The sequence below is a fragment of the Hypanus sabinus genome, chromosome 16 (genome assembly GCF_030144855.1).
Source record: "Hypanus sabinus isolate sHypSab1 chromosome 16, sHypSab1.hap1, whole genome shotgun sequence".
Classification (NCBI taxonomy): domain Eukaryota; kingdom Metazoa; phylum Chordata; class Chondrichthyes; order Myliobatiformes; family Dasyatidae; genus Hypanus; species Hypanus sabinus.
The window spans coordinates 82,863,558-82,891,550 of NC_082721.1; the positions used below are offsets into that span (position 1 = coordinate 82,863,558).

The 27,993-nt window shown below is 41.5% G+C and overlaps 1 protein-coding gene across 1 annotated transcript; it reads left to right on the top strand.

Moving 5' to 3' along the window:
- The first annotated feature begins 5,276 nt into the window (after positions 1-5,276).
- Positions 5,277-26,342, top strand: LOC132406507 (vascular cell adhesion protein 1-like). The gene is made up of 6 exons (XM_059992274.1): positions 5,277-5,504; positions 10,624-10,902; positions 11,106-11,417; positions 12,994-13,287; positions 14,839-15,120; positions 24,431-26,342. Exons 1-6 carry the CDS (start codon positions 5,438-5,440, stop codon positions 24,568-24,570), a joined length of 1,374 nt encoding a protein of 457 aa, XP_059848257.1. The 5' UTR covers positions 5,277-5,437; the 3' UTR covers positions 24,571-26,342.
- The last annotated feature ends 1,651 nt before the right edge of the window (positions 26,343-27,993 follow it).

Sequence of the window (27,993 nt, forward strand, 5' to 3'; positions counted from 1 at the left end):
GAGAAAGCCTCGGTCCTCCTTTGCTGATTTCTCAAACCTCTGGCTCTAGCATTGTCATCAGCCTTCTCCTGTGATCTAATACAACCCTCGACTTCTCTCGCTAGCCACGATCAGAACTCTTCTCTGTTTTGTGCCTTAATGAGAGATAAATATATAGCTTACAACTATATATAAATTACTTGAAAAGTTATCCATTTCTGGTTTATTGGCAAATCTTTAGTGTTAATTTCCAAATCTATCTTAGTCATCTCACAACTCATGACTTCCCAAATTTGCTTCCTTTAGATTTAAGACCCTGGTTTCATACCCAGCCCACATGATAAGAACTATTTAAAGGCCAATCTGCTACTTGATTTTTTGAGTGACATTTTTTCCCTTTACTGTCTTTGTCTCATCCTTTAAAACCATTGCTGCCCAATTCCTTTTCCATTTCTCTATCACTTCTAAGAGTAAACATAAATACTTCATTCTCATCCTTGGCCATGTTACAACCCAACTACAACTGTGCCCATTTGCTTTTGATTATTCTGTTACTTCTTCACATAAAGAACCTTCAATTTTATCCTTGTTTCACGAATTCTCATTGGAGTTACACCTCTCTGTCCCTTCCTGATGCATTCGGGTGGACTTTACCCATTCTGGTCACCTACTCTACTGCTTGGTCCTTTAACTTTTAAAGCTTCCCCTCACCCTGCCCCTCCCCTGTCCATGCCTCCAATCCCAATCCCTGATGATTAGTTTTAAGCCACAGTTATTTAATTCACCTAGTCTCTGGCCCTCGCCCATTTCAAGTGAAAGCACCAATGTGACACTCCCCTCTTTCCTAGTATTGGTGTCCCTTGAACTGGAAGCCATTTCTCCCACAGCAACCTTTGCACCATGCATTCTCTCCTCCAAAATCATTCTCCTTGTAGTCAGGTCCTGCTTTTCCAATTCATCCTTAGCTGTTCATGTTTCTCAGCAGAATCTTCATCCTTGTTTTATCAATGTCTTTGGCTCCCAAATGGAGAAAGTCCAGAGTGTTTCTCAACATAAAAACTAACAAAGGACTTTATCGCTATAATAGAGTGACACCTGCACCTGCACTCTGGCTGGAAGTTAGGGACCAGGTGCTGCAAGGCTGCCCAGGCACTCACTGTTACCTGGATGACATCATTATTACTGGTAAAGATGACAAGGAACAACTCCAAAATCTCAAGAAAGTGTTAAAAAGATGAGAAGATTATGGGTTCAGAGCATGATGCGACAAGTGTGAATTCTTTAAACCAAGCATCACTTACTGTGGCCGCAAGATTGATGCACAAGGATTACACAAGTGCACTGAGAAAACTCAAGCACTGATGGATGGCCCAAGGCCAAAAGACATGTCACAGTTCCAGTCCTTTTTAGGATTTGTAAGCAACTATAACAGGTTCCTGCCAAACCTGCTCCACCTCTTGAACTCATTCCTATAGATTGAGAAGAAATGGCAATGGACAAAGCAGTGTGAGGTGGCTTTCAAAAAGGTAAGGGAAATGGTGACATCACATGCTGTACTCACACACTATGATCCCATCCTCGTCACCATCGTGAAGTTTTGCAACTTCAAAACATTAAACTAATTCAAGGAAGACGCAAGTGTCCGGGAATATGTGTGTAACTTCACATTTACTTTAAGCAAAGGACACACATATCACATGTAGAGTGATGACATGCGTGATTATCGTATTTATACACATAACCTGTAATTAATTCTTTAATGAACAAGAACCCCTAATTAAACAACATATATACATAATTACTCAAATATCATTGAAATATCACATACACGACAGAAGTTAGTTGAAAACTTTGTTGTCAGGAGCACAGCAGGGGTGTGAGGAAACACAAGGGTTTCAACCACAGCTGCAATCTGGAACCTGATGACAGGGGAAGAGGAGCTACACACTGTTGGTGCAGAAGAGCGTTGTTGAAACTGTAGAAATACTGTGTGTAACTTGTGTACGAGGACTATTGTGTCAATTGTGCAAGATGTTCAGAAGGGGAGGCTGCATCTTGTGGTCTTTCAGATTCTGTTTGCTGGTTGGGAGGATCGCAATTTTTAACAAATAATATGGTGAGACTGTGCTTTATTCCGAGACATGAGCACTGTGACTGAAATAGTTTTCCTGACAAGGAGTGTGATGCTCAGTTTGTTTTTATACAGGCAGTTTTGCACTGGGGCTGATAGTAAGTAGTTTTCTGATGGGAACCTCCAAGCTGTAATGTATTTTGGACTTTATTGTGTTTGCAGGGACCTCCTCTGCTCTGAACTGCATATATGCACAACTGGACAATGAATGAACCCATGAACAACATCCCACTTTTTTAGCTCCCTTTTTGCACTAAATCCTTCTTTTTTACATATACGACTATTTCTTATAGTAATTTATAGATTTTTATTTATTGCCACAAAACACCAAATTTCATGATGCCATATATGGCAGTGATATTGAATTCTGATTCTGATTCTAAAGAGGGAGATCAGAATACAGGACGTGATTGAGTTTGGGCTTCTTTCATGGGAGACACAGTTTAATCTAATCCTTTGCCAGATATCCCACAAAGCATAACTACATGGTAAATACAGAAACTGGATTTGACTTTCCAGGGCTTTGTGCATTAGAGATGATCTCAATCAAGGTGTTCATCCTTCAGGAATTCTTCCCATTTCTCTTCACTAATAACTTGGATGAAAGCAAACATAGAGGGCTATGTTCTGTGTTGGAGGGAAGGGTTAGATCGATCGGGGTGTAGGTTAAAAGTTGGCACAACATTGTGGGCCAAAGTGCCTGTATTGTGCTGGATTGTTCTCTGTTCTCTGTTTCCTGAGCAACATCAGAACATGAAAGAATTGATACTCTTGGAGCTGGAAACAGACACTGAACTGATGAGAAAGAAGTGGCAATTCAGGATTAAAGGTCAGCTATTTTATCTTATTCACAATTCACATTAGGGGAGATGGTATATAATTAGTGTATCCTTCACACCAAGTAAATCTTGAAAGCTGCTTTGTTTTACAAAGTTATATTAACTGTAATCCATATTTCAGCTTCTTCCATCTATGAGACTGAAAGTGGAACAAATGGGGACCACCCTGCTCTGTAACCACTCTCCAGGCTATTTATATCAGAGCTCAAGCAACCTCCCATCCGGTCATTTCTCATCGGTTGAAGAAGCTGCTTCACTGCCACTCTGTTTTCCCAGACTGCCCGGGCAATAATTCTGTAAGAGGACAGTGGACGCTATGAATCCACACACTGCCAAACTGTGGGCAGTTCACTCATCTGTATCACACAACTGGCCTTCCAGCCCAGGACAAGTCCAGTCCAAATCTAACACAGAAATTGCTGCAAACACCAAGTAGCTTGACCTTGGAAATGTCACGAGGAAGGAGAGACCTGATGTGCTCTGGAGTTGTGAGGAAAGAGATGAATTACTTTCCTAGGATGAGAAGCAAAATGCGAAGTGAATCAATAGAGCGGAGGCCTCTGATCATGCGATCTGTTGATGTTGAAAGGAAAAAGGAGGAAATAGTTGATGACAAATAGTCATTGAGCAGTACAGCACAGAATATGGCCTTTTGGCCTTTAAGTCCATGTTGGCCTGATTTGGTGCCTTATCCCATCTACCCACAGCCAGATCATAGCCCTCCACACCCCTCTAATACCTATCCAAGGTATTGGATACCCTCCAATACCTATCCAAACCTCTCTTAAACTTTGCAATTGAACCTGCATCTACTACTTCCACTGGCAGCTTGTTCTATATTCCCAACACCCTCCGAGTGAAGAAGTTCTCCCTCAGGTGGATCTTTCACCCTGTAACATGGGTTCTCAACCTTTTTTATGCCATGGACCAATACCATAAGGCAAGGAGTCTGAGGACCCCAGGCTGTGAACCCCTGGTATATGACCTCCAGTCTTAGAAGAAGTCCGTATGCATTCACCCTATCTGTATCTCTCAATATTTTATTTACTTCTATAAATCTCCCCTCATTCTCCCTCATTCCAAAAAATAAAGTCCGAACCTATTCAACCTTTCCCTATAACTCAAATCCTCAAATCCTGGCAATGTTCTTGAAAACTTGCTCTGCACTCTTTCAACATTATTGCTATCTTTCCATAGGTAGGTGACCAGAACTGCATACAATACTCCAAATTTGACCTCACCAAAATCCTGGTGAAGGTACAACAGTGGATATTGTATATACGGATTTCAGTACGGCGTTTGATAAGGTTCCCCATGTGAGGTTCACTCAGAAAGTAAGGAGGCATGGGATTCAAGGAGACCTCGCTTTGTGGATCGAGAATTGGCTTGCCCACAGAAGGCAAAGAGTGGTTGTAGATGGTTTGTATTCTGCATGAAGGTCAGTGACCAGTGATGTTTTGCATGTATCTATTCTGGGACCCTTCCTCTTTGTGATTTTTAGAAATGAGCTGGATGAGGAAGTAGAAAGGTGTGTTAGTAAGTTTGCTGATGACACAAAAGCTGGGTTGTTGTGGATAGTCTGGAGGGTTGTCAAAGGTTACAGTGGGACATCAATAGAATGCAGAACAGGGCTGAGAAGTGGCAAATGGAGTTCAACCCAGATAAATGTGAGGTGGTTAATTTTGGTACATTGAATATGATGGCAGAATATAGTATTAATGGTAAGTTTCTTGGCAGTGTGGAGGATCAGAGGGATCTTGGGGTCCGAGTCCATTGGATACTCAAACATTTACGGACGTTTGGCAAATCTTGCGGATGTTCAGCCCAGTCTACCGGCCTCTTGCTCTTTTCCACCGGAGGAAGGTGTTTGCGTATGGCGGTCTCCCTCTTTCACGCTCAATGCTGCCGGAGTTCCGGTTTATAGATTGGACTCTGTAGTTTATCGTTATGATGTGTTTCCAGTTTCTGTTCACTACTTTTGTTCTTGCTATTTTGGACGTTTTTGAATTGGAGCAGCCTGTAGCTAGCCAATGCAGCTGACCTGAATATGCCTGGACTCTGTTAATTGTGCGTTTTATATTCTGTATTTTTCGCTTTTATTTGTTGCGTTTGTGCAATTTGGTTATTTTTCCTCGTGAGGAGGGGTGAGGGGTTGATGTTTTTTTCTTTGAACGGGTTCCACGGTTTTCTTTATTTCGTGGCTGTCTGTGCGGAAGATGAATCTCAGAGTTGTACACTGCATACGTACTTCGATAATAAAAGTACTTTGAATCTTTGAATCCACCCAGGAAGAGAAGTCCGTCTGAGCTCCCCTGGTACCTCGTACTGACCGTGAGAAATTAACCCTGTCCCAGCATCACGGATGCTGATCGATGGCCGGAGCTGCTGTGTTTGGTGCCACCCACCGACATCGACAGCCGCGGATCACAAGCACAAGGTCTGAAACCTCGTCAACTCCGGATCACGCCCTCTTTGACAGGCACTCATTATGGATTACACACCGATTTCCGCGGGCGGTTATGTTTTAATTCTCACAGCACTTGCCATCATAACAGGTAGGTCAAATACCTCTAAACGTGATAAGTGTCCATTCTTCTGTTTGAGCTCCCAGAATCAGATACTGAATGTTTATAACTGTGTGCTTCTGCGAGACAGTTAGAGTATCGATCTGTGCGTCTCATGAACGGATCTTTAACCTGCCACAGTTGATGAATGTGTCTCTTTATTATGCATAACGTCAGGGGCGTTTCAGACCATTTCTTCGATACTCCTTTCTTTTTTCATGTTCTCTGTTTTACGCTGGACAAAAGCTGACCGGTCGCAGACTCGGCGTTTCGTTGGGCTCCTTCCTGTTCTCTGTCTTGTCCAACTTCTATTAAGCTTCAGGTGACGGACTGCTACCCTTACATTCTCCTGTAAAATGTTCTGGTACAATTTTAAATTCATTGTTCCCTCAACGATTGCAAGCTGTCTGTGCCCTGAGGGAGACAAGCAGCCTCAAACCATGATGCGCTTTCCACCACGCTTCACATTTGGGATGCGATGTGCAGTGCCATTTCTCCTCCAAACAGTTTCTGCCGAAAAGCTCAACCTTAGTTTCATTTGTCCACAGAACATTGCCTCAGAAGTGTTACAAAATATCCAGGTGGTCTTCTGCAAACTTGAGACCTGATTTCCTCCGTGGTGTCCTTCCAGGAACACAATTCTTGTTTTTCTTATAGTGGACACATGTACAGAGACTTTAACGAGTTCTAGAGATTTCTGCAGATCTTTTGCTGTTACCCTTGGGTTCTTTTTCATCTCCTTCAGCCTTGCACGTTGTGCTCTTGGTGTGTCTTTGCAGGACGCCCATCCCCAGGGACAGTAGCAACAGCTTCCTCCATTTGGAGACAATTTCTCTTACTATGGACTGATGAACACTCAGGTCTTTAGAAATGCTCTTGTAGCCTTTTCCAGCTTCATGCATCTCTACAATTCTTCTTCTAAGGTCCTCTGAAAGTTGTTTTGATTGCGGCATGGTACACATAAACAGATCTTTCATGAGAAGAGCAGGCTCTGACTTTATAGGTCAGGGCACCTCTACAACCCACATCTCCAATCCCATCTCATTGATTGGAACAGCTGACTCCAAATAGCTTTTGTAGAAGGCATTACCCAGAGGTTCACGTACTTTTCCCAGCAAATACATACAATATTGGCATTTTCCTCAATAAATAAATAAATAAACATGTATAATGCTTTTGGTGTTACTTATTTAACTGGGCTCTCATCACCTGGTTTTATGATTTGCATGAAGATCTGACCATATTTTAGGTCATATTCATGCAGAAATAGAGAACATTCTGCAGGATTCACAAACTTACCAGCACCACTGTGTTTTATAAGATGGGCAGTTGCCGGCTTCCTATCTCACTTTTTGGCTTCACTTTATGAAAACTGGCAGAAAATTTTTGTTACTTTATATTGTAAAGTTGGTCAGCTCCATCATGAGCAGTAGGCACCGTAGTATCCAAGACATTTTCAAGGACTTGTGCATCAGAAAGGCAGCGTCCAGCATTACACACACACGTCACACAGGACATCCCTTCTTCTCATTGTTACCCTCAGGGATGAGGTACAGAAGCCTGAAGCCACACACACAGATTCAGGAATAGTTTCTTTCCCTCTGCCATTCGAGTCCTAAATGGACATTGACCCATGAACGCTACCTCACTACTTACTATTATTTCTGATTTTGTACTTATTTTAATTTAACTATTTAATAGTTAAATCGTTTTACATGACATTATATCCTTCAATCACACAACCAAGCAGGGTAACTGTAAATAGTGCTACACTCATCGTTAACATACTTAGAAATGTTACTGATGGGAAAATAACAGGAGGTTTAGTCATAAATGATGTTAGTGATTATCTGCCTGTTTTTGTAGCTTTTGAGAGCTGCATCATGATTACTAATGAAATTAACACTAGTAGGTTAATTCGACATATAACAGAACGTACTATTAAATCTCTTAAGGAGGAGTTAATTAAACAAGATTGGAATACAGTTGATGTAGATGAAGCATTTGTTTCTGTAATAACTAATTTGTGTGATAAACTAGTTAGTTGACAACGAGAAGTATATTGATAAGCCTTGGTTAACAAAGGGAATACAAAATGCTTGTAGAAAGAAAAATGTATTATATAAGTAATTCTTAAAACATAGTACAAAGAAAGCTGAAATTAAATATAATATATATAAAAATAAGCTAACATGTATTATGAGATCTAGTAAAAGGAGTTATAGTAAATTATTGGAGAATAATAGAAATAATATTAAAAATACTTGGAGAGTTTAAAATGAAATTATTAAAAAGGATAAAAGAAAAACAATTTACTCATATTACTTTAATTCAAACAATGATATGGTAATAAAGGACACTAATTTGGTTGCAGATAGGTTTAATGATTTCTTTATTAATGTGGGAACAAAATTAGCTAAATTAATTACTGAATCCAGCAATAAAGATGGAGTAAATAGTAATATTATCAATATAAACACTCACACTATGTTTCTAACAGCAACTGATGAAGAAGAGTGATTATGCAGAATGTTTGGTTAATAACTCATCTCCTTCTACATTAGGCCGCAAACTTATCAATCACCCCGATGAGTTATTAGCTACAAATTTTCTGCATAATCACTCAAAGAGTTGAACTGCATATGTATGTAAAGAGAGCTGTATAACTCATCTCCTTCTACATTAGGCCACAAACTTATCAATTGCCTCTGCTGTGGACACTTTCTGGAGTCCAAGATCTGTATTCTCTATGACCACTGGACTAAGTGTGTAAATGTAGGAGGGGACTACGTTGAAAAATATTTTTTTTCTAAAATTGACTCCTACTACCTTAGGCCACAAACTTATCAATCATCCCTCATATATATGGTTTCTCAGACATTAAAATATATATTATTTACTGATGATACAACTATATTTTGTAGTGGGGAACATCTGAAACAACTTTTTGATAGAGTGGAGAAAGAACTAAAAATTATAAAGAAATGGTTTGATACTAACAAATTATCACTGAATCTAAGTAAAACTAAATTCATAATTCTTGGAAACTGTGTACCAAACTCATATAGTAAACTTAGAATAAATGATGTTGAAATTGATAAGGTATCTGAAACAAAATTTTTAGGAGTGGTAATCGATAATCAATTAAGTTGGATACTACATATAAATTATGTCAAAGCAAAAATGTCAAAATCTATTGCAATACTGTACAAAGCGCAAGATTTCTTAAATCAAGAACCTTTGTATACATTATACTGTTCACTTATAGTCCCATGCATGATTTACTGTGTAGAGGTATGGGGAAATACATACAAAACAAATACAAACTCAACTTTTCTACTCCAAAAGACAGTTATACGAATTGTAATTAAGACAAGTTATTATGAGCCAACCAATCCACTATTTATTCAACTAAACATTTTAAAATAATATAAATTATGTATAAAGTAAAAAAATGGACAGCTGCCACAAAGTATCCAAAGGTTGTTTAAAATGAGAAAAATTCAATATGATTTAAGAGGAACATGTATATTTCAAAAACAAAGAATAAGAACAAATGTATAAGATCATTGTATTTCAGAGGGGTGAATCTACGGAACAGTTGTAGTGAGAATTTAAAAACATGCACCACACTGAACAAGTTTAAAAAGTTATTTAAAAACTATTTAATGAACAAATATAAAGTATATGACTTAAAATGAATGGCTGTAATGTAAATAAATTATACTTGGAATTGGATTTTGTGTAAAAAGATTATGAAATTTTTGTTTTGATGTGATGATTGATGCTAAATACGTTTTGTATAAGTAAGAGGAATAGACATAATAAACTGTAGCTACAGCCTACACCATTTTGGTCTGTTTTAAAGATTTTTATTATTTAATTTTGTTTTATGAAATCATCATTGAAAATGATGCTTTTTGTTATGTTTGTACTGACCAAAATAACATTTCATTTTCCATTTCCATTTCCAATATCCATATACCTTTACTGTAATGTAGTTGTTTTCTATATTGATCATGTATTTCATTGTGCTGCTGCAGCAAAGTTAACAAATTTCACAACATATGATATTGATATTAAATCTGAATCTGGTAATTTCTGCTGAATGATGCTTGGCAAGATAGACCCTAATTATCTCAAGGCAAAACTTTTGCAGAATTCAGTACTGGGACATAATACTGTTTGACATCAGATCCACCCATTTTAGAACAGTAGTATTTAATGTCTTTGACTGAAAATATACCTTCAGTTTGAATGTGCAAGGTCCAAAATTATACTGACAAAATCATCCCATCTGGAATGTTGATGTGTTGTGATGGACAGTAGTTTCTGATGGACTCTAGACATTGGTCTCTGGGGGTTTTGCTTTTGTTTGCGTGGTGGGTGGTGGGAGCGAGGGTTGATGTGTTTGCTGGAGCAAGTGGAGTCAGAGGGATGGGGAGACTGATGCTTTGGTTGCTTGTGCATGGGAGGAGAGGGGCTTTGGGGTTAAAATGTTTTCTGTTATTCATTCTTCGGGTTTTTTTCCTTCTGTTTCGTGGATGTCTGTAAAGAACAAGAATTTCAGGTTGTATACTATATACATTATCTGATATTAAATGGAACCATTGAACCAAACATCTATTTTGTGTGGAACAGACGGCAATGAGGTTTGTTCAAACTGTTGCACACAAGAGGTGCCCGTGTTTTCCACGTAAGTGCCACTGGTGTCTCAAAGTCTGTCTTCCTATTTAAATATGTTTAGTGATTTGGACTTCAATATATGTGTGTGAAGATTTTTCTCCACAGCTCAATCCCTGCACCCTGAATTTGCAATACCTTGTTTACACTCTTCAGCTGGGGAAAATGTACATCCTGCATCCAACCTCTCGAGATCCATTAAAACGTTATGCATTTGATTCAATTTTCTCTAATTCTCCCAAATCTCAATATACATGGGCATAGTTGACTCAAACTCCCTTCAAGTACCAGTCCTGCCATCCCCGGAATCAGTCTGGTGAACCTTCCCCTCATTGTCTGAACGGTAAGTTTATCCATTCTTAGCTGAGACTGAACTGCACACAACACTTCACTGAACAGATTCCATTTCCCTTTGTGTCTCTGGCAGGTAAACTGAATGGATTTGAGGTTTCGGTCAAAACAAACCACCCAGTGGTGGAATTTGGACACTCCCTGGAGGTGACCTGCAGTACAACATGTAATAACCCAACGATGATTATAGAATATAAACCAGGGACAGATCCCAACAGAACTCGCGGTGATACGTGGATTACAGACCGATTTCCAAGTGTCCAGCAATGGGATTTCTCAGCACCCTGTACTGTAATCTGTCGATCTCCAGGAGGACAAACAATGAAGGAGGTCAAACGGGTGGTCCCAGTGTACAGTAAGTGAAATCTCTTGTTCTAAATACATCCCATAGCAGATTATAACAGGATGAAAGGCAGCAACATTAAATTATGTATAACTTGAAAATGCTTCACAGAAATTGAGGATGTCATAGAATGGGAAGATCCACAGGCACATTGGTTGTTGGGTTAACTTTTGATTTGGAATGTTCCAATCTCTACCATCTGTCATGATTAACAGATCGAAACTTAAGCATTGCTCCGCCTCCTGAAGTGCTGGAAGTTAACAAACCATATCAGCTGGAGTGCACTGGCCCGAAGGTCTATCCACAGAACAGACTCGTACTCACCTGGCTCAGAGAGAGTGAGGTTGTTCAACGTAATTCCACAGAGGACCCAGGGTTCCCAGAAGATGGTCCATTGAAGAATGTCCTGAATTTCACTCCAAGTATTTCAGATGGTGGAATTGTGTACACCTGCCTGGCAGAGTTGAACTTGGACTCTAACTCCACAACACCCATCACAAGTGCCTCTCTGACTCTGCAGACTTACTGTAAGTTCCACTTTAACAATTTACAGCAGCTTCGGGAATAGTTTGAATGGAAATATTTTGTTAAAAATAAATACAGTACAAAGATGCTACCTTCTGATCATTTTCTTATTATTCCTATTTGATTCATTCCATCAGATCTTGTGAAGTGAGAACCTGGGTATTTTTGAAGCTGTCCAAAAGTTTTTTTCTTAGTGTAAATGTAAATAACCTGCACATTTATTTAACATCCTGACCAAACTCTGGTTAGTTAAGCAACTGAGAGAATTTTGAAGTATTTAAGACTTTGCTTGTCCCATAGGTTGGGAGCTCAGACTCTGAGCTCAAGCATTGCCTCAATGTCCTTGTATCTAATGTAGTGGACCACGTGAGCTATCAACATGGTCTGCCCAAACCAGACCTGTTCTGATGGGGAAAAGGTCCATTGGCAAAGGTGGCCTAATTTCAACTGGAGGAAAGGAGATTTGCGTCATAAGTACAACCAATCTTTATGAAACAGAGGTTGAGGGTGCAAGCTGGCTAATCCAATAGAGGAAGTGAGATCCAGGCTTCCTGTAGCAGCAGGAAATAGGCTGAAACTGAATAGAAGGGAAAACAGTAACTCTGAGGATAAAAACAAAAGTTAACACCATGAAGGAATTGAAAACTCAGCAGATGTGTAAATCGTATCTGGGTGGTGAAGGGGGACTGGAATCAATCAGAAAGCATGAAAGGGACCTGTGCCTACAGGCAGAGGGAATGGAATACAGAATGAATACTTTGTTCACTCTTTACCAAGGGGGAATATGATGCCAACACTCAGAGAAAGCAGAGGAAAGAATGAGAATGGATGGGTAAATATGAAAGGGAAGTTATTAGTAAGATAACCATGCTCGAAGTTTATAACTCACCTGGTGCAGAGAGGATAGAGAAGGATGGAGAGTGTGGAAGGGCTTGACATAATCTCCCAATTCTCCCCGAATAGGGAAGGTGCCAGGGAGGTGGGAAGTGTCAAAAAGCTCATAAGGAGGTCATCAGAAGCTGCTGGTCCATCATTATAGTCGCAGTGATGGGGAATGTGTTGGAAACGTTAATGTGGGAATACTTAGAAGGCACGAAGACAGCTGAATTCACATAATAACAAGTTTGTAGATGAAATTAGTTTTTATGATGATGAAATTGAGTGATATCCTGTTGAGGACTTTCACACTGTGTTTGACATAGTCCCTTATTGAAGAGTGGTGAGTGAAAGCGGCTCATGGAATATTCGGCTCAATTGGACTAAGGAGTAAAAATTGGCTTAAAGACAGAAAGAGAAAATTTAAGTCTCGTCTGTGATGCGAAAACAAGATTCAAGTTAAGGTTACATTGAGATTGATTCATGAGTGCAGGATGTTGTATGTACCACAGCTTGTGGTGAGCCCCAGACAGAGTGAGAAGCTGAAAATAAGAGAAAATGTTCTAATGAAGCATGTGGCCATTAATTGGTGGATTAGGTATAAAGGGCTCCCAGATGTGTGACCCAGCCAGTCTCCAGCTCCGTCCATCTGTATTTACCACTGCAAACTGAACTGCAGTGAATTTCTTGTGTGTCTTGCAGATTTTCCAGAGCCTCCGAGGATCCTCAGCAGTGACCCTGTAGAAGTGAATCAGAATGTTACGTTAACATGTGAGGTCCCAAACGTCTATCCAGCTGAGAAGATGAGAGTACGATGGTTTTGGGACAGTAAACAACAGAATTCAGTAACAAATCGGTCAGATGCCACCACTGTCAGGGCAACAACTACATGGACACCACGAGAGACCGATGTGACTGAAGTCTCCTGCATGGCAGATTTTGAGGATTATCCATCAATTCCACCGAAGATCAATAACATTTCCATTGAGGTTTACGGTGAGTATGTTCACAACACTCAGACAAGGACCAGAACTCAGTTTCCTGTTGTTTCTCAGTGGTGTTTCCTCAAGTGATTGTGTATCTGTTGATTGAACTATTAGTCCGAATCACAAAACAACCCCAGTCAATGGGTCCATTTCCCAGTGAAATTACTAGGTTGTAATTGGTAAACTGGTGCTCAGGAAAGATGAGCATAAAGCTGCAGATCTATATTGAATTTTGATCTTACAGAGTGGTGGAGCAGGCTCATTGGGCCGTGTCATTAGGTTCTGTTCCTTGTTTCATCTTTGGTTGATGATGTTTCCTGAATATACTTACCTGAGAAGCAGTTAACTGTAAGCAAATTTCTCCACAACTTCCACCATCTTTAGCAGAATCCTTGCGCGAGGGACATCTATATCTTCGCACGCCCACACCCCATTCTCCACATTTCACAGGATCCACTGTTTATGTGATCCCCTTGTCCATTTATCCCTCCCCATTGATCTCCCTCTTGGAACGAACCCCTGCACGTGGAACAAGTGCAACATCTGCCCATTCACCTCCTCCTTTACTACCACTGAGGTCTCAAATTTGTCCTTCCAGGTGACTCAACACTTCAGCTGCACGTCTGTCAGGGTTGTCTACAGTATCCGGTGTTCCCAGTGTGTCCTCCTCTCCATCAGTGAGACCTGATGTACTTTGGGGGATCACTTTCTCGAGTACCTTTCATCTGTCCACAACAGGGATGACTCTCTGGTGGAAAACCATGTTAATTCAACTCCCCATTCCTATTGTGACAGGTCGGCCCCTCTCTGTGACACGATGAGGCCACACTCATGTTGGAGAAGCAACACATGCTATTCCATTCGGGTAGCCTCCAATCTAATAGCATAAACATCCCCATCTCTAACTTCTGGTCATTTATTTCCTCTCCCCCTTCTGTCCATTTTCATTTCCCCTTCTGGATCCCCTCATACCCCCTCTTTGTCTCACCTGCCAATTAACTGCCTCCGTTCCCCCTTCCTCCTTTCCTTTCTTCCATGATCCACTCTCCTCTCCCAGCAGATTCCTCCTTCAGCCCTTTCCATTCTCCACCTCTCACCTGACAGCTTCTTACTTCATCCCCATCCACCTTCTCCCTTACCTGGCTTCACAGGTCGCTTTCCAGCCTGTACTACGTTCCTCTCTCCTAACTTCTTATTCTGGCTTTTTCTCTCTTCCTATCCCATCATGATGAAGAGTCTTGACCCAAATTTCAACTGTTTATTCCTCTCCATTGATTGTGGCTGATCACTGAGTTCCTGAATTTTGTTTGTGTTACCAGTAAGAACTGTAAATCAGTCACAATTTCCAGTGTAATGAAAGCTAAAATTGTACACCAGGACATCAGCATGCAGGAGTCTCAACTGAACATTAATGATAACCCTCTGCTTGTACAGTATGTGAACTCCTCACGCATGGGAGAGGCTGACCGCACAGTTGCTTTATCTACATTAGTCCAGTCAGGCACAGGGAATGCGGGACTTGTTTTGAGAAAGTTTCTAACAATGTTTTCTGTTGTTACAGTTTTCTCCAACCCTGAAATCCACATCATGAACACCACTGAGGGTATTCCAGTGAATATTACCTGCAGTGTGTTTAACGTCTCAGGGGAACTTCAACTCAGTCTGAAGAAGGGAAGTGAGATATTAGTGAGCAGGTCAGCCAGTACTGGGCTGACTATCTACCACACTGTGAATCCACGAACAGAGCTGAATGGACAGCAGTTCACCTGCGAGGCCGAGCTGACACTTCACCCTCACTCCAACACCATTGTTAAACGACAGTCTGCCACTCTCACTGTCCCTGGTGAGTAGCAGCAACAGATCAGCACTAAGGACTTGTGATGGTCTGAGGTTATCTTTTCTAAGGTTCAGGGACAAGAGAGGAAAAGATGTTCAGGATCCACATCCCATCAGCCCAACGAGTACACCGTTGTCAGCACAAACTTCACAGTGACCTATAGTATTTTTATATTAGCACAAAGATTTTATTTTAAGGAAATGAGATTTCCAAGTAGTAAGGCTTATTTATTCTCTGCCTGGGCGCCGTTATTGCACAGTCCAACCCAATAAGGGAAAAATTATTGAACAGAATATAAGGAAGGGATTCTCTTGTCTTTTACATAATGCAATCTTAATTCAGCATCTTATCAAAAGACAGCACTCAGTAATCCCTCAGTACCACATTAGATATTCAGCTGAGATTTTACACTCAAATTGCTAGAATGCGACTGAAATCAGAAACAACTGACTGAGAGCAGACAGAGTTCCCGGACACAACAGCCGACAGATTTGCATGTTTCGCTGTTGAGACTCAGCATGTTCGATGTTTTAAATCCTGACTCTAATCGAAGTTCAAAGTAAATTTGTTATCAAAGTATGTATATGTTGCCCAGTGTTACCTTGAGATCCATTTCCCTGCGGGAATTTATGAGGGCAAAGTAGAAATATAGTGGAATTTCATGAAGTACTATGCATAACTTCATAAAAACTAAAAAAAAAGTGCAAAAGAAGTAAAATCATGCAAATAAAAAAATACCGAGAACAAGAATTGTGGAATGTGTGGAATGGTATCTAACTTTAAGAGCCCAAAAATTTCAAGCAGGTGACCATTCTGTTCTGTTCCTCAGACTGAGCTCACTGCCCACAAATCGCAAGGGTGGGTGATGCGTAACCCTCACATCCATCAATTCCCTTCGAAATATTTAACCTCTCACTTTCCCACATCCTAATGCATCTTCAACTTCCTTAAACACTTCTTAACTTGTTTAACACACACAAAATGCTGGAGGAACTCAGCAGGCCAGGCAGCATCTATGGAAATGAGTGCAGTCGCCGTTTCAGACCGAGACCTTTCAAATGAGTGTAGTTATCCTCTCTTGTTCAAGAACCTGTTGCTTGAATATCCAGCATCTGCAGATTTCCTTGTGTTTGAGTAACGATCAGTTATGTTTTTAAAAATTTTATTGAGATACGGAATAAGCCATTCTGGTCCTTCAAGACACATCGCTCAGCGATCCCTTGATTTAATCTGAGCCTAATCAGGGGAGGACTCACAATGACCAACTAACTGACCAACCGGTACATCTTTGGAATGTGGTAGGAAACCAGAGAACCCAGAAGATACCCATGCATTCACGGGGAGAACGTACAAACTCCTTCAGACAGTGTCAGGAATTGATCAATGAAGGAACTGAGCTTGCTTAACCTGAATATGGAAAGTAGTAGATGATTAACCTCATTTATGTCTGACTATCTGGGAGCCTCATTGGGTAGTCCATTTCCCCAATATGTAATTCAGGTAAACACTAACTTCAGACTGACTGTTAAGAATATTAGAAGACCTAGAAGCAGTTGTGCTATTGTACAGAATGTCTCTTTAATACTAAATAGTGAGCACAATCCAATCTATTAATTCTAACATCTGCAGCTAAAAAGTAAATCAAAAAAACACACAAACACGAATCTCTCCCACCTACACAATGTTCATCCCCTTCCATTTACTTTACAGTACATCCATGTGCCAATCCAAACGTCCCTTAAAAGCATCCAATGTATTTGCCTCCACCACCACACCAGGCAGCGTATTCCAGGCATCTGCCACTGTCTGAGTAACAATCAGGTTTAAGATTAAATCACAGTCCAGCAATTGCATTGCTTAAAGTGGTCAATGACCAATGGCTTAATGCTGACACAGGTAACATCAGGTCTTGTTCTCTTCGATTAGAGCACAGCAGTTGATACCATAGATCACAGCACTCTCATAAACTGTCTTAGTTAATGGATAGGTCTTTCTCATACTGCGTTAAGCAGGTTTCAGTCTTATATAACAAGAAGAAAATTCTTTGTTAGTTGTGGTGATTGTGTGTCCAAAATCCATGAGATAGTGTTTGGTGGGTCACAAAGATCGGTTCTTGGGCTGTTGTTGTTCCCAGTCTTCATGCTCCCAATAGGTCAGAATATTTCAAAATGTGAAATGAATTACCAGAGCTATTCAGGTTTGTCCCCCATTTGCTGTGAAATCAGTGGCATCGCTCTGTCGAGACAGACAGAGAGACAGAGGCATGTGGAAGTGTTGGGAAACAATAGTCTGTGTTGACTGTAGATCGTGGTTGATGCACCATCAATAACTCTTGGAGACGTGAGGCGAGATAGGCATTTATTAGCTGGAAGAGAGCAGTCAGCATCAAGAGACCATCACACAACATCCTGGAGACTGAGGAAGGGGCAGTGCCTCCAATCGCCTTTATACAGGGGTCTGTGGGAGGAGCCACAGGAGCAGTCAGCAGGGGGAGCATGTCCAGACAGGTATACGTAGTTCACCACAGTGGTCTCTGTTTGGGTGCTTGGCTGTTGTGCAGTGGGTGGTGGGTGCTGATGATTTTTGCTGGAATGGGTGCTGGGGGTGGAGGGTGTTGAAGCTTTGCTGTTGCTTGTGCGGGGGAGGGGGAGAGGGGGATTAGTTCACAAACCCTAAGCACACCCCGATTAACCCTTGCTAAACCCCCACAAACCTGATGTCCTATGTCAAGAGGGGCAAGATTCAACAAAGGCAAGAGTTGGACATGGTTAATGAAGGCATGGGCAAGATCAAAGTGGCAGGGTCGCGTGAAACTGAATCTCAAGTGACGAGATCAAAAAGCACAAGAGGGCTGATTCGCCCACTGCCCGCATAATCTCAACCTAACCTTACAGTGACATGCTCTTCATTCTCCCGGCCCACGAAATGTCAGTAAGAAAGCCCAGATATTCAAACCCAAGCTGGAGCTCATAAAACAAGTCAGTACTAAACTCAGGTGCAGTTCTGCTGAATGCCCAGTAAACACTGTCAATTTATCCCATGCAATCCCAGGCATACAGATGCCAGGTAATGATGTTTAAAAATATCATTACCCTCAAAATTACATGCCTCTCATTATTCTGTTCCATGGGAAAAACACAAGCAGTGTTTGAGCCGGACACTGCTAGGCCACCTCGGGGAGGATGGTTAGTGATTAAAGGCCCAAAACACCTGATGATCCGAGGGTGCATTACTGATGATGTGTCCCAGTGCACACCCGGTTCGTTGAACCAAATGGTGTCGGACCACGATAGTGAAAGGCATGGGCCAGATTAACCTGGCTTCACCATATAAGCCTATCCACCATAGCAGTTCATACATCACCACTAAAAACTCTGCAGCCCAGCCTCTCCCAACCAAACATATACATCCACCAGCCCAACACTCAAACCTAATCCTAAAGTCCAAAAGGGGCACGCACCCCACCAAACCCTAATGCAAGGGAGAGGGGGATTTGGGACTCCAAAGTTTTTCTGTTGTTTATTCTTTTGGAGGTTCTTCTGTTTCTCGTGGATATCTGCAAAGACTAAATATTTCAGGTTGCATACCATATACTTTCTCTGATAATAAACAGAACCTTCGCGACCACATGAACACACAACTGCACCCAAAACCCTGCGGCTGTAGTCTAAATCTGCTGCTCTGGTGCCTTAACATTAAAGAATGGATGAGTTTGAATTTCAACAAAAAGGAGAAATTTTGGTTATTGATAGTAATAAAAAGCATGAAGCTTAGAAATAAATCAAGCCAGAAGTAAAGAATGCGGGTGTTATTATTGACTCTGAGCTAAATTTCCAATCACATATTAGCCCTAATATTAAGACTGCATTCTTTCATTGAAGGAACATTGCAAGAGGAGTTTGATTTCTTATAACATCTCAAGATGCAAAATAACTGATTGTAATAACTGATTGAATAACTTTTGTATTTAGTCAATTAGATGACTGTAATGCACTCTTTTCTGGATTTCCCAAGAAAGATATTTTGGCTGTAGCTTGTTCAAAATGAAGCAGTAAGAATCTTAACCAAAGAAAGAAAATCTGAGCACATTTCACCAGTTTTGACATCATTACACTGGCTGCCTGTGTCCGTTAGGACCAATTGTATACAAGGCTCTGAATAATCTACTGTGATCCTTTGAATACAATGGAGTGTCTATCCCCTTGCATCCCTAGTCGTAATCTCAGATCCATGAATACTGGTTTACTTAGTGTTCCTGCAGCCAAGCAAATAAACACTGTTGATGCGGCCTTTTGCTCTTGTGCACCGAAAATCTGGAATATTCTACTGACTGATATACGCCAGGATGATACTGTTTAACGTTTCAAAACACTTCTAAAACCCTACTTAGTTTCAAAGGAAGTTTCTTGGTCTAACGAGGATGACGACTCTCCCCCATTTGAATCAACACCTTTCCAGCATAGATCACCATTACCTTATGTTGCTAGTTATCTTCATTTTATTTTTTTTATCTTTGTGGTATACATTTTTCAAACAGAAAGGTTTAATTAAGAATTCTGGATCTGTCTTGACAGTGGGGATGTGTGTGTGTGTGTGTGTGTGTGTGTGTGTGTGTGTGTGTGTGTGTGTGTGTGTGTGTGTGTGTGTGTGTGTGTGTGTGTGTGTGTGTGTGTGTGTATATGTATATATATATATATATATGTATCAAGGGGGAAATAAAGCAAAGGAATACACAGTAAAAGAAACATAGGAATAAAGGGACACAGTGTTGCCCACCGATCCCTGAATATTGCGGATAATTGAGCTGAGGACATCAGAGGCATTCCTCCCTCTGAGTCAGATCCTGAGGGGAGGCCTGATAGAGGTTTATAGAATTATGAGAGGCCGAGACAGGGTAGATAGTCAGTCATTTTCACCAGGTAGCAATATCAAGTGCTAAGGAACGTAGCATCAAGATGAACAGTTAAAAAGTTTAAAGGTGGTGTGCGGGTAAGTACTTTCCAGAGTGGTAGGTGCAAAAGGGCTGCAGGGTGGTGGTAGAATCAGTAGTATGTAAGTGATTGATTACCCTGTGACCACACAGGGAATGAAGGCGTTATTGATCACTTACAGGCAGATTGGTTTAGTTTAACTTGGCTTCATCATTGACACATGTTATGGACTTAAGGGCCAGTCCCTGTGCTTTATAGTTCTATATTCCATCCACTGATGGCCTGAGCACCCCCAGAATGGAGAATCTTGTGCCCCCCTGCATTGTCAAGGTTCTCATGTTATCCCTCCCCACACCCCCCTGAAATCCTTCTCCCTCTCTTCTCCTTACCCTCCCCCCCCACTTTCTGTTCTCCTCCCTGGCTTCCATTCGTTCCTCATGTTTGCTTGGTCTCTCTATGCCCTCTCCCTCATCTTTTTTTCTGGCACCTCACTTACTCCCTTCACCCTTCCCTACCCCCTTCCTCTCACTCTCTGTTCTCTTATCGCTCGTCTTTTTTACCATCTGTACCCCACCCACATCTTTGCTTGTACTCTGTCCCAAACTCTTTCATCTCCTGCACTCTCTTCCTAACCAGAGTTTCGGATTTATACAGTAAAGAAACAGAAACTTTGGCCACCTGACCATCGCACGCCCACTTGTATCGATCCTGTGCTCCTCTCATTGTCCTCCTCCACCTTCTGCCTCTTCCCTCTTGCATCAAGTTTCATAATTGTATGACCAATTTAATTTTTAATCATTCTCAGCAAATTTTAAAGTTACCTTCAGACATCATACTACTGTGTGCTGTAAAAATCTTTTAACAAATTTTACTTCTTGCACGCGTCTTTTACTTTTGCAGTTTTTACCCTGTGATCTTGTGTTAGATTTCAAACCTGGCATTTGCAACTGAGTTGCCCAATGTTTGGGAGTTTCCTTTAACAGTTTCTTCATGGTTGTCAACTCCAGTTATTGTGAAAACAACTGCATTGGACACTTTCAAGTCCCTGAGTGTCATCATTGCGGAGAATATATCCTGGGCCTAACAGATCAATGCAGTTACAAAGGAGGCAGGACACTGGCTTTATTTCATTCAGAGTTTGAGGAGATTTGGTGTGGCACTGTGACAAAATAGGTTGGCAATGCTAATTCTCCCGCTAACCTCGCCCGTTTGCCCGGTTAGTCACTCTTCCTGGTTCTGCAGTTTTTGGGCGTTCACCTTTTGCACACCCCAACCAGTAAGACAATCGCTAGCTTGGCTAATCAAAATAATCCCCTCAGTTAACGTGCTCTAGTGGTTTATAATAGATAAAAATAACGATTCTGGACACAGACATTTCAAACAATTCATTTACTTTCACTCACACCATTATATCGGTTTGTGGACAGCACAACAGCCCCAAAAAAACCAGAGGGATGGTTTGGGGCATGTTAAGGTAATATCTGGGTTAGTGGGAGCAGGTGCACTGTGCCCCACACAGGCAACAACACAGGTGGAGAGGCATTATTCTTTTATATTCATCCGAGTATGTGGAGACTGATTTATAAATTTAACCAAGGCATTTGTTGTGGAATAAGTCTGTAGGAAGTTAGAATCCACATTTGAAAACTTCCAGTTCTGCATCTGAAATAACTACTGTGGTCTGGTCATGAAATTACCCCCACCCTCTGATGCACCATCAATAACTCTCTGAGACGTGAGGTGAGGTATCGGCTTTTATTGACTGGAAGAAAGAACAAGCAGTTAGTTGACCACCATACTACATCCTGGGCACTGAGGGCCGGGCTCAGGCCTCAATCGCCTTTATACCTGGGTCTGTGGGAGGAGCCACGGTCAGTGGGAGGGGCCACAGGAGCAGTCAGCAGGGGGCATGTCCAGACAGGTTTCTGTAGTTCACCACACCCTCCCCCGACTAACAGTAGAATTTCCGGTTCCTTCTCGGCCAGGTGGAGGCAAGTTTAAATCCTCAGTCTGGCTTTGCTGGAGAGGTGTGGAGGTTGGAGTTGACAGTTATATTGGAAAGTTAAAGACAAAATGTGTCACAGAGAAAGCCTCAGCATATTTGAAAATTTTTGAGCAAATATGTTTGTTCTCATTTCTCTATTTGTAAATATTATTTTCTTTCAGAACTTTTGGCCAGCTTTTGCATTTTTTTCTACCTAGCACTAAATAAAACCTCTTGCCTTGCACTATCATGCTGTTGCAACTTACCATCTGTTGTTTTTCAACGGGTGACCCTCGACAGGACGCTTACTCACGCCTGATAACGAGGTGTGACAGTCACCAAAGACACTCTCGGGTTTCTACAGACGTACTGCGGGGAGCATTTGAACTGTCTGTATCACCGTCTGGAATGGTGGGGTGTTACTGCTGTAGCAAGCTGTGAACTCCATTGTGGGCAAAAGTGTCCCCAGCATCCAGGACAGTTTTGAGCAGCAAACACTCAAAAAGGCAGCATCCATCATTAAGGACCCCCAACACATACCCTCTTCTCATTGCTGCCATCAGGAAGGAGGTACAGAAGCCTGAAGGCACAAACTCAACAATTCACGAAGAGCTTCTTCCCCTCCGCCATCCAATTTCTGAATGAGAATTTAGCTCATGAGCATAACCTCACTACTTTTTTTCACAACTTACTTAATTTAAATATTCAGTATATTGTATAAACTAGCTAAGTTTTAGTCGTATTACAATGCTCTGCTGCTGCTAAAATAACAGATTTCATGACAAATGCTGGTGGCATTAAACCTCGGTCTGACTTTGATCATTTCCTGGTAGAAGCCTGGGTTGATACTCAGCTGTAGGGAGAGGCTCCACGTGCCACCAGTCCCATCGTGACACAGAGCCCTGTACGCATGAAAACTCACCAGTGAGTTTGAGTCCAGCCTCCCCTCTCAATGAGGACATTGCTTGTGGTCACACATTACAAGCGTTTTTTTCACGATCCAAGTTCCTTTTTCAACTCCATCTGCAGAAACCAGGGCACCAGGTTCTAAGCTGACCCCCCAATGAACGACTGAGGCAGCAGGTTCACATACTGCACCTACTGGGTGATAAATTAAACTGAGCCACTGCGGATTATCTCTGTTCTTGTTAATGAAAACATTAACAAAGCAGGTGGCGTAATAGTGTAGCAGTTTGTGGAATGTTTTACACCACCAGTGATTAGGGTTCAATTTCTGCTGCTCTCTGTTCATAAGGAGTTTAAGATATAGGAGCAGAATTAGGCCATTTGGCCCATTGAATCTGTTCTGTCATTTCATCATGGTTGATTCATGGTCCCTCTCAGCCCCAACCTCCTGTCTTCTCCCTGTATCCCTTCATGCCCTGACTGATCAAGAATCTACCAACCTTTGTTGAGAATATGCCCAATGACTTGGCCTCCACAGCCACCTGTGGCAATAAATTCCACAGATTCACCACCCTCTGGCTAAAGAGATACCCCCTCATCTCCGTTCTAAAAGGGCGCCCGTCCATTCTGAGGCTGTGCCTTTTGCTCTTAAACTCCCCCCGTAGAGTAAACATCCTCTGCGCATCCACTCTATCAAGGCCATTCAATATTTGATAGATTTCAATAAGGTCATTCCTCATTCTTCTGAATTCCAGTGAGTAGACATCCAGAGCCATCAAACACTGTTCATATCACAAACCCGTCAGTGCTTGAATCATTTTTGTGAACTTCCTTTGAACCTTCTCCAATGTCAACAATATCTTTGATTGTAGCTCTCCCCCGTGACCACGAGTTTCATCTGGGAGTTCCAAGTTCCTGCCACACAAGCTTCAAAGACAAATGGGTTCACATGCTGTGAGCATGCTGCATTTGTGGTGGAAGTATGGCAAAGCTTGCGGAATGCCACCAGCACAAATTCAAATTGTGTTGCTCATCGACAAAAATTACAAATTTACTGTATGTTTCAAATTTGATGTACACATGACAAATACACTGACTCTCCATCATCATATGGCATCATTTCAAAGCTGATCAAAAGATTTCTCCAGAGTCCTGAGTGACAGTTACCTCTCATACTGATTATTTCATCATGGTCTTCTTGTTTCTGGGTTCTTTCAGTATACATATTGATTTCTGAATTTCTGACAACAGATACTCTTCAAAATTCTATTTATTAGCCGTAAAACCCAGTAGGATTTTGTGAAATTCATTAGATAGATGTAAGTCCATTTTGAACATGAAGATGTGGAAATGAATATAAGGCACGAGAATTGAGAGGGAAATGTGAGAAAGCAGGGGGAAATGTGTGTTTATAAAAATGATCAAAAACTTTAAAGTGAATGTGTTTGTTTCCAATTGTCAATCTTGTATCACCGCCTTTGTGGTTGTTTTATAGATTCACCCGGGTTACTAAAATGGATAATTCCAGTAGTTCTACTTTTGGTAATTGTAATTCCACTCGCTCTGACACTGTTCCTCTACAAGAAATACAAATGCCGAAGGCAGCGAGCTATGGAAACGATGCCGGGAATGTAATGTAACGCACAAATATTGAAGTCAAGAATATCCAATATGAATGGCATAACATACTGATGGTGGACAGATATTCTAATGATGCTGTAAATCATATTCTTATTGAGGGAAGCTTCTGACTGCAGTGTTAATACGTAGCCCCGCCGTACCTGCTTATTGCCGAGAATGCTCAGCTTTGGGGGTCCGTGTGTTACAATGATTCCCACAGACACTGGATCATCACTGGAGATCTGGAACAGCAATGAAAACCACAGATTACAATTGTCCTGCATACCAGATGGAATAAAGTTCAGATCAAATACATATTTCTGATTTACTATGTGCTCTATTAACACATCCTGTCAACTGGATTCAAGCATGTGGCAAAAATCTGATGTCAGTTCGACTGCAGTTTAATTAAATATATTTCTCTCTATTTCTCACTGAATGCCATGTTACATTTTCTACCTTTTCACTTTACTGAGGCTGTTCCAGAGTCATGGGAATTTTGGGACATCATAAAAGGAACCATTACCTCTCAACCAATTCTTTAACCCCTCGGGATAACAAGTATCTAGCAAGTATCTAGCGTGCGTGACTGGTCTGTTTTTATTCTCCTCACTCTCTCCAGGATTCATTCCTTAGTGACATTAATTACTCTGAGGTCTTCATGGTCACTTTCAATCTCCCTTCCCGGTGCAAGTGCCAGGAATGGCCCAGACTCAATTCTTTGAAATGATCGGGCAAAAACATTACTGCAATGATACAATGATTCTCATTTAAAGTGTGAGTTCCTTATGTAACGTCACTTTCCTCCTTCTAATCTTCTTCTGTTCTTCCCATTTTTATTCCTTTTCCTTCAACCACAACAACCCCCACCACCCACCATCTAGCTCTCTTCCTATGTACATCCTGGTTCCGTCCAACCTCCACTCACAGTTGACCCACACAGCTCTATCTCCTTACTCTTATCTGGTCTTCCATCGTCCAGTTACTTTTCCTCCTAATGTTCCCCATTCTCAGCTCCTCACTTATCAGATTCCAGCACTTGAGGCCCTTTGTGTTCCCACTTATCTACCTGCTGTAGCTGTCTCTAGACTTCACACTTCTCTCCGCCATCTGCTCCTCATTTTTTCCTCTCTTTTTCTGCCTCCATGTAATTCACCTGCCATTCTCCAAACTCTGCTCCACCCCTTCCCTCTCCTATCTGGCACAGCAGCCTGTCACCTTGAGCCCCTCATCAGCCCACCTATCACCTTGGACTCCTGTGTCACCACTCCTCCTCAGGGGAAAGACCATCTTACTTCCCCACTCAGTCACGATGAAAGGATTCAATTTGAAGCATCAACTCTCCCCCCACCCCCATTCCTCTTCAACCTGCTGCAGCTCACTACCATCTGACACCTCTCCTCAGCCCAAAAATCTCTTTGGACTCCTGTCTCACCGTTCCACCTGAGAGACCATCCAAGCTCTGCTCCTCTCAGTACTGAGGAAGGGCTTCAAATCGAAACAACAATACTTCCTTCTCTCCCACAGACACTGCTCGACCGACCCACAGATTCCCAGCAGTTGATTGTTTGATGCAGTCAGATATTTTCCTTCATTTTAACTCATTTATTCTTGTATTCTGAATAATTACTCTTTATCTTTTCTTGATCATCATGCCTGCTACCAAAGCTCCTCCAGTCCTCGGGCTTCTAGATTTATTGGGACACCTTTGATTTTTGATAAACTGCTCTAAATTTGGTTACTCTGTATTATGTAGTTTTGCTATGATATTAAAAATTATTGACAAATAAATAATATTAATCTTTTGCTTCCACAACTCTCATTAAGTACTGTGTGTTTTCATAAAGACTTACCCACAGTTTAGAGTGTTTATTGTCAGGATGAGTTTGTCCTTGTCTGGATGAAAGAAAGTCATGGGAAACCCTGGTGAACTTGAGTGACAAGAGTTATTTAGTGAAAGATAGAAAGGCAACATACGTAAGGTTCAGGAAACTGAAATCTGACAAGGCCATTGAGAATATAAAGGAAGCTGGAAAGAAATTAAATCAGAAAATTTTGGTGGGTTACAAAGGGACAAGGAATGTACTTGCCACATAGGCTTTCTTTAAGATATATTTGGAGCAGGACAATGGGAAAAGTTGAGTCCCATCAAGATGATCCCTATGGTAGTCGGGGATTTGTTAGTTAGGGCAACGGACAGGAGGCTCTGAGGGTGAGAACGAGATTCCCACATGGTATCTTGCTTTGCAAGTGCCAAGGTTTGGGATATCTTAGGTCGAGTCCTCAGCATTCTTAAGTGGGAGGGTGAACAGCCAGAAGTCATGGTCCATGTAGGTATCAATGACATGGATAGGATGAGTGGTGAGGTTCTGCATAGGGGGTTCAGGGAGTTAGGTGCTAAGTTAAAGGACAGGACATCCAGGGTTGTGATCTCAGGATTGCTACCCATGCCATGTGCTAGTGAGGCCAGAACTAGGAAAATTTTACAGTTTAATACCTGCCTAAGGAGTTGGTGTAGGAGGAAAGGCATAAGATTTTTGCATCATTGGGCTCCCTTCCCAGGAAAGTGGGACCTGTACAGAATGGATGGTTTGCATCTGAACTGGAGCGGGCGTTATATCCTAGTGGGAAGGTTTGTTAATGCTACATGGTGACATTTAAACTGGAATTTCAGGGGGATGGGAGCCAAAGTAACAGAACAGTTCATGGAGAGGTTGTGGAGGCAGGTTTTAGTAATTTTTGTGGATTGAGATAAAAAACATTAAATAGACCCTGATGAGAGTTGTATACAGACCCCGAGACAGTAGTAAGAAAGTGGCGTACAAATTACAAATTACAATGGGAGATAGAAAATGCATGCCAAAAGGGCAATGTTACAATTGCTATGGGAGGCTTCAATATGAAGGTAGATAAGGAGAATAGTTTGGTGCTGGATTACAGGAGGGGGAATTTCTGAAATGCCAACGAAATGGCTTTTTAGAGCAGCCCATGGTTGAGCCCACCAGAGGATCAACTGTTCTGGACTGGGTGTTGTGCAATGAACCAGAATTGATTATTGAGCATCAAGTAAAAGAACCCTTGGGGCAAGTGTTCATAATATAATCAAATTCACCAAGAGATTTGGAAAGTAGAATTGTTACGTTCCCGTGACACGTAGCAGTGGTGTTGAAGCTATACTGGACTTAAGGTAGTGGTCTTGTGATGGTGGAGTGATGTCATTTCCCCGCCAGTAGAGGTCATGTGACAGGTTTTTTTTTACAGGGTATAAAAGGAGGACCCCTCCCTGTGAGGAGGGGCAGTTCATGGCTGGATTCGCCATGTTGACTTCATGCCACTGTGTGGTCTAATATTATGACGCAGTTTGGTTGAAAGATGGAGTTTTATTTAATGCCTAAAGTTTAAAAGGTCATTGCTGGCAGTTTCTTTATAATGCTGCCA

Coding starts and splice junctions, on each gene's coding strand:
- LOC132406507 (XM_059992274.1), top strand. CDS start 5,438: ATGGATTACACACCGATTTCCGCGGGCGGTTATGTTTTAATTCTCACA. Junction 5,505..10,623: donor AGCACTTGCCATCATAACAG/GTAGGTCAAATA, acceptor TGTCTCTGGCAG/GTAAACTGAATGGATTTGAG. Junction 11,418..12,993: donor TCTGACTCTGCAGACTTACT/GTAAGTTCCACT, acceptor TGTGTCTTGCAG/ATTTTCCAGAGCCTCCGAGG.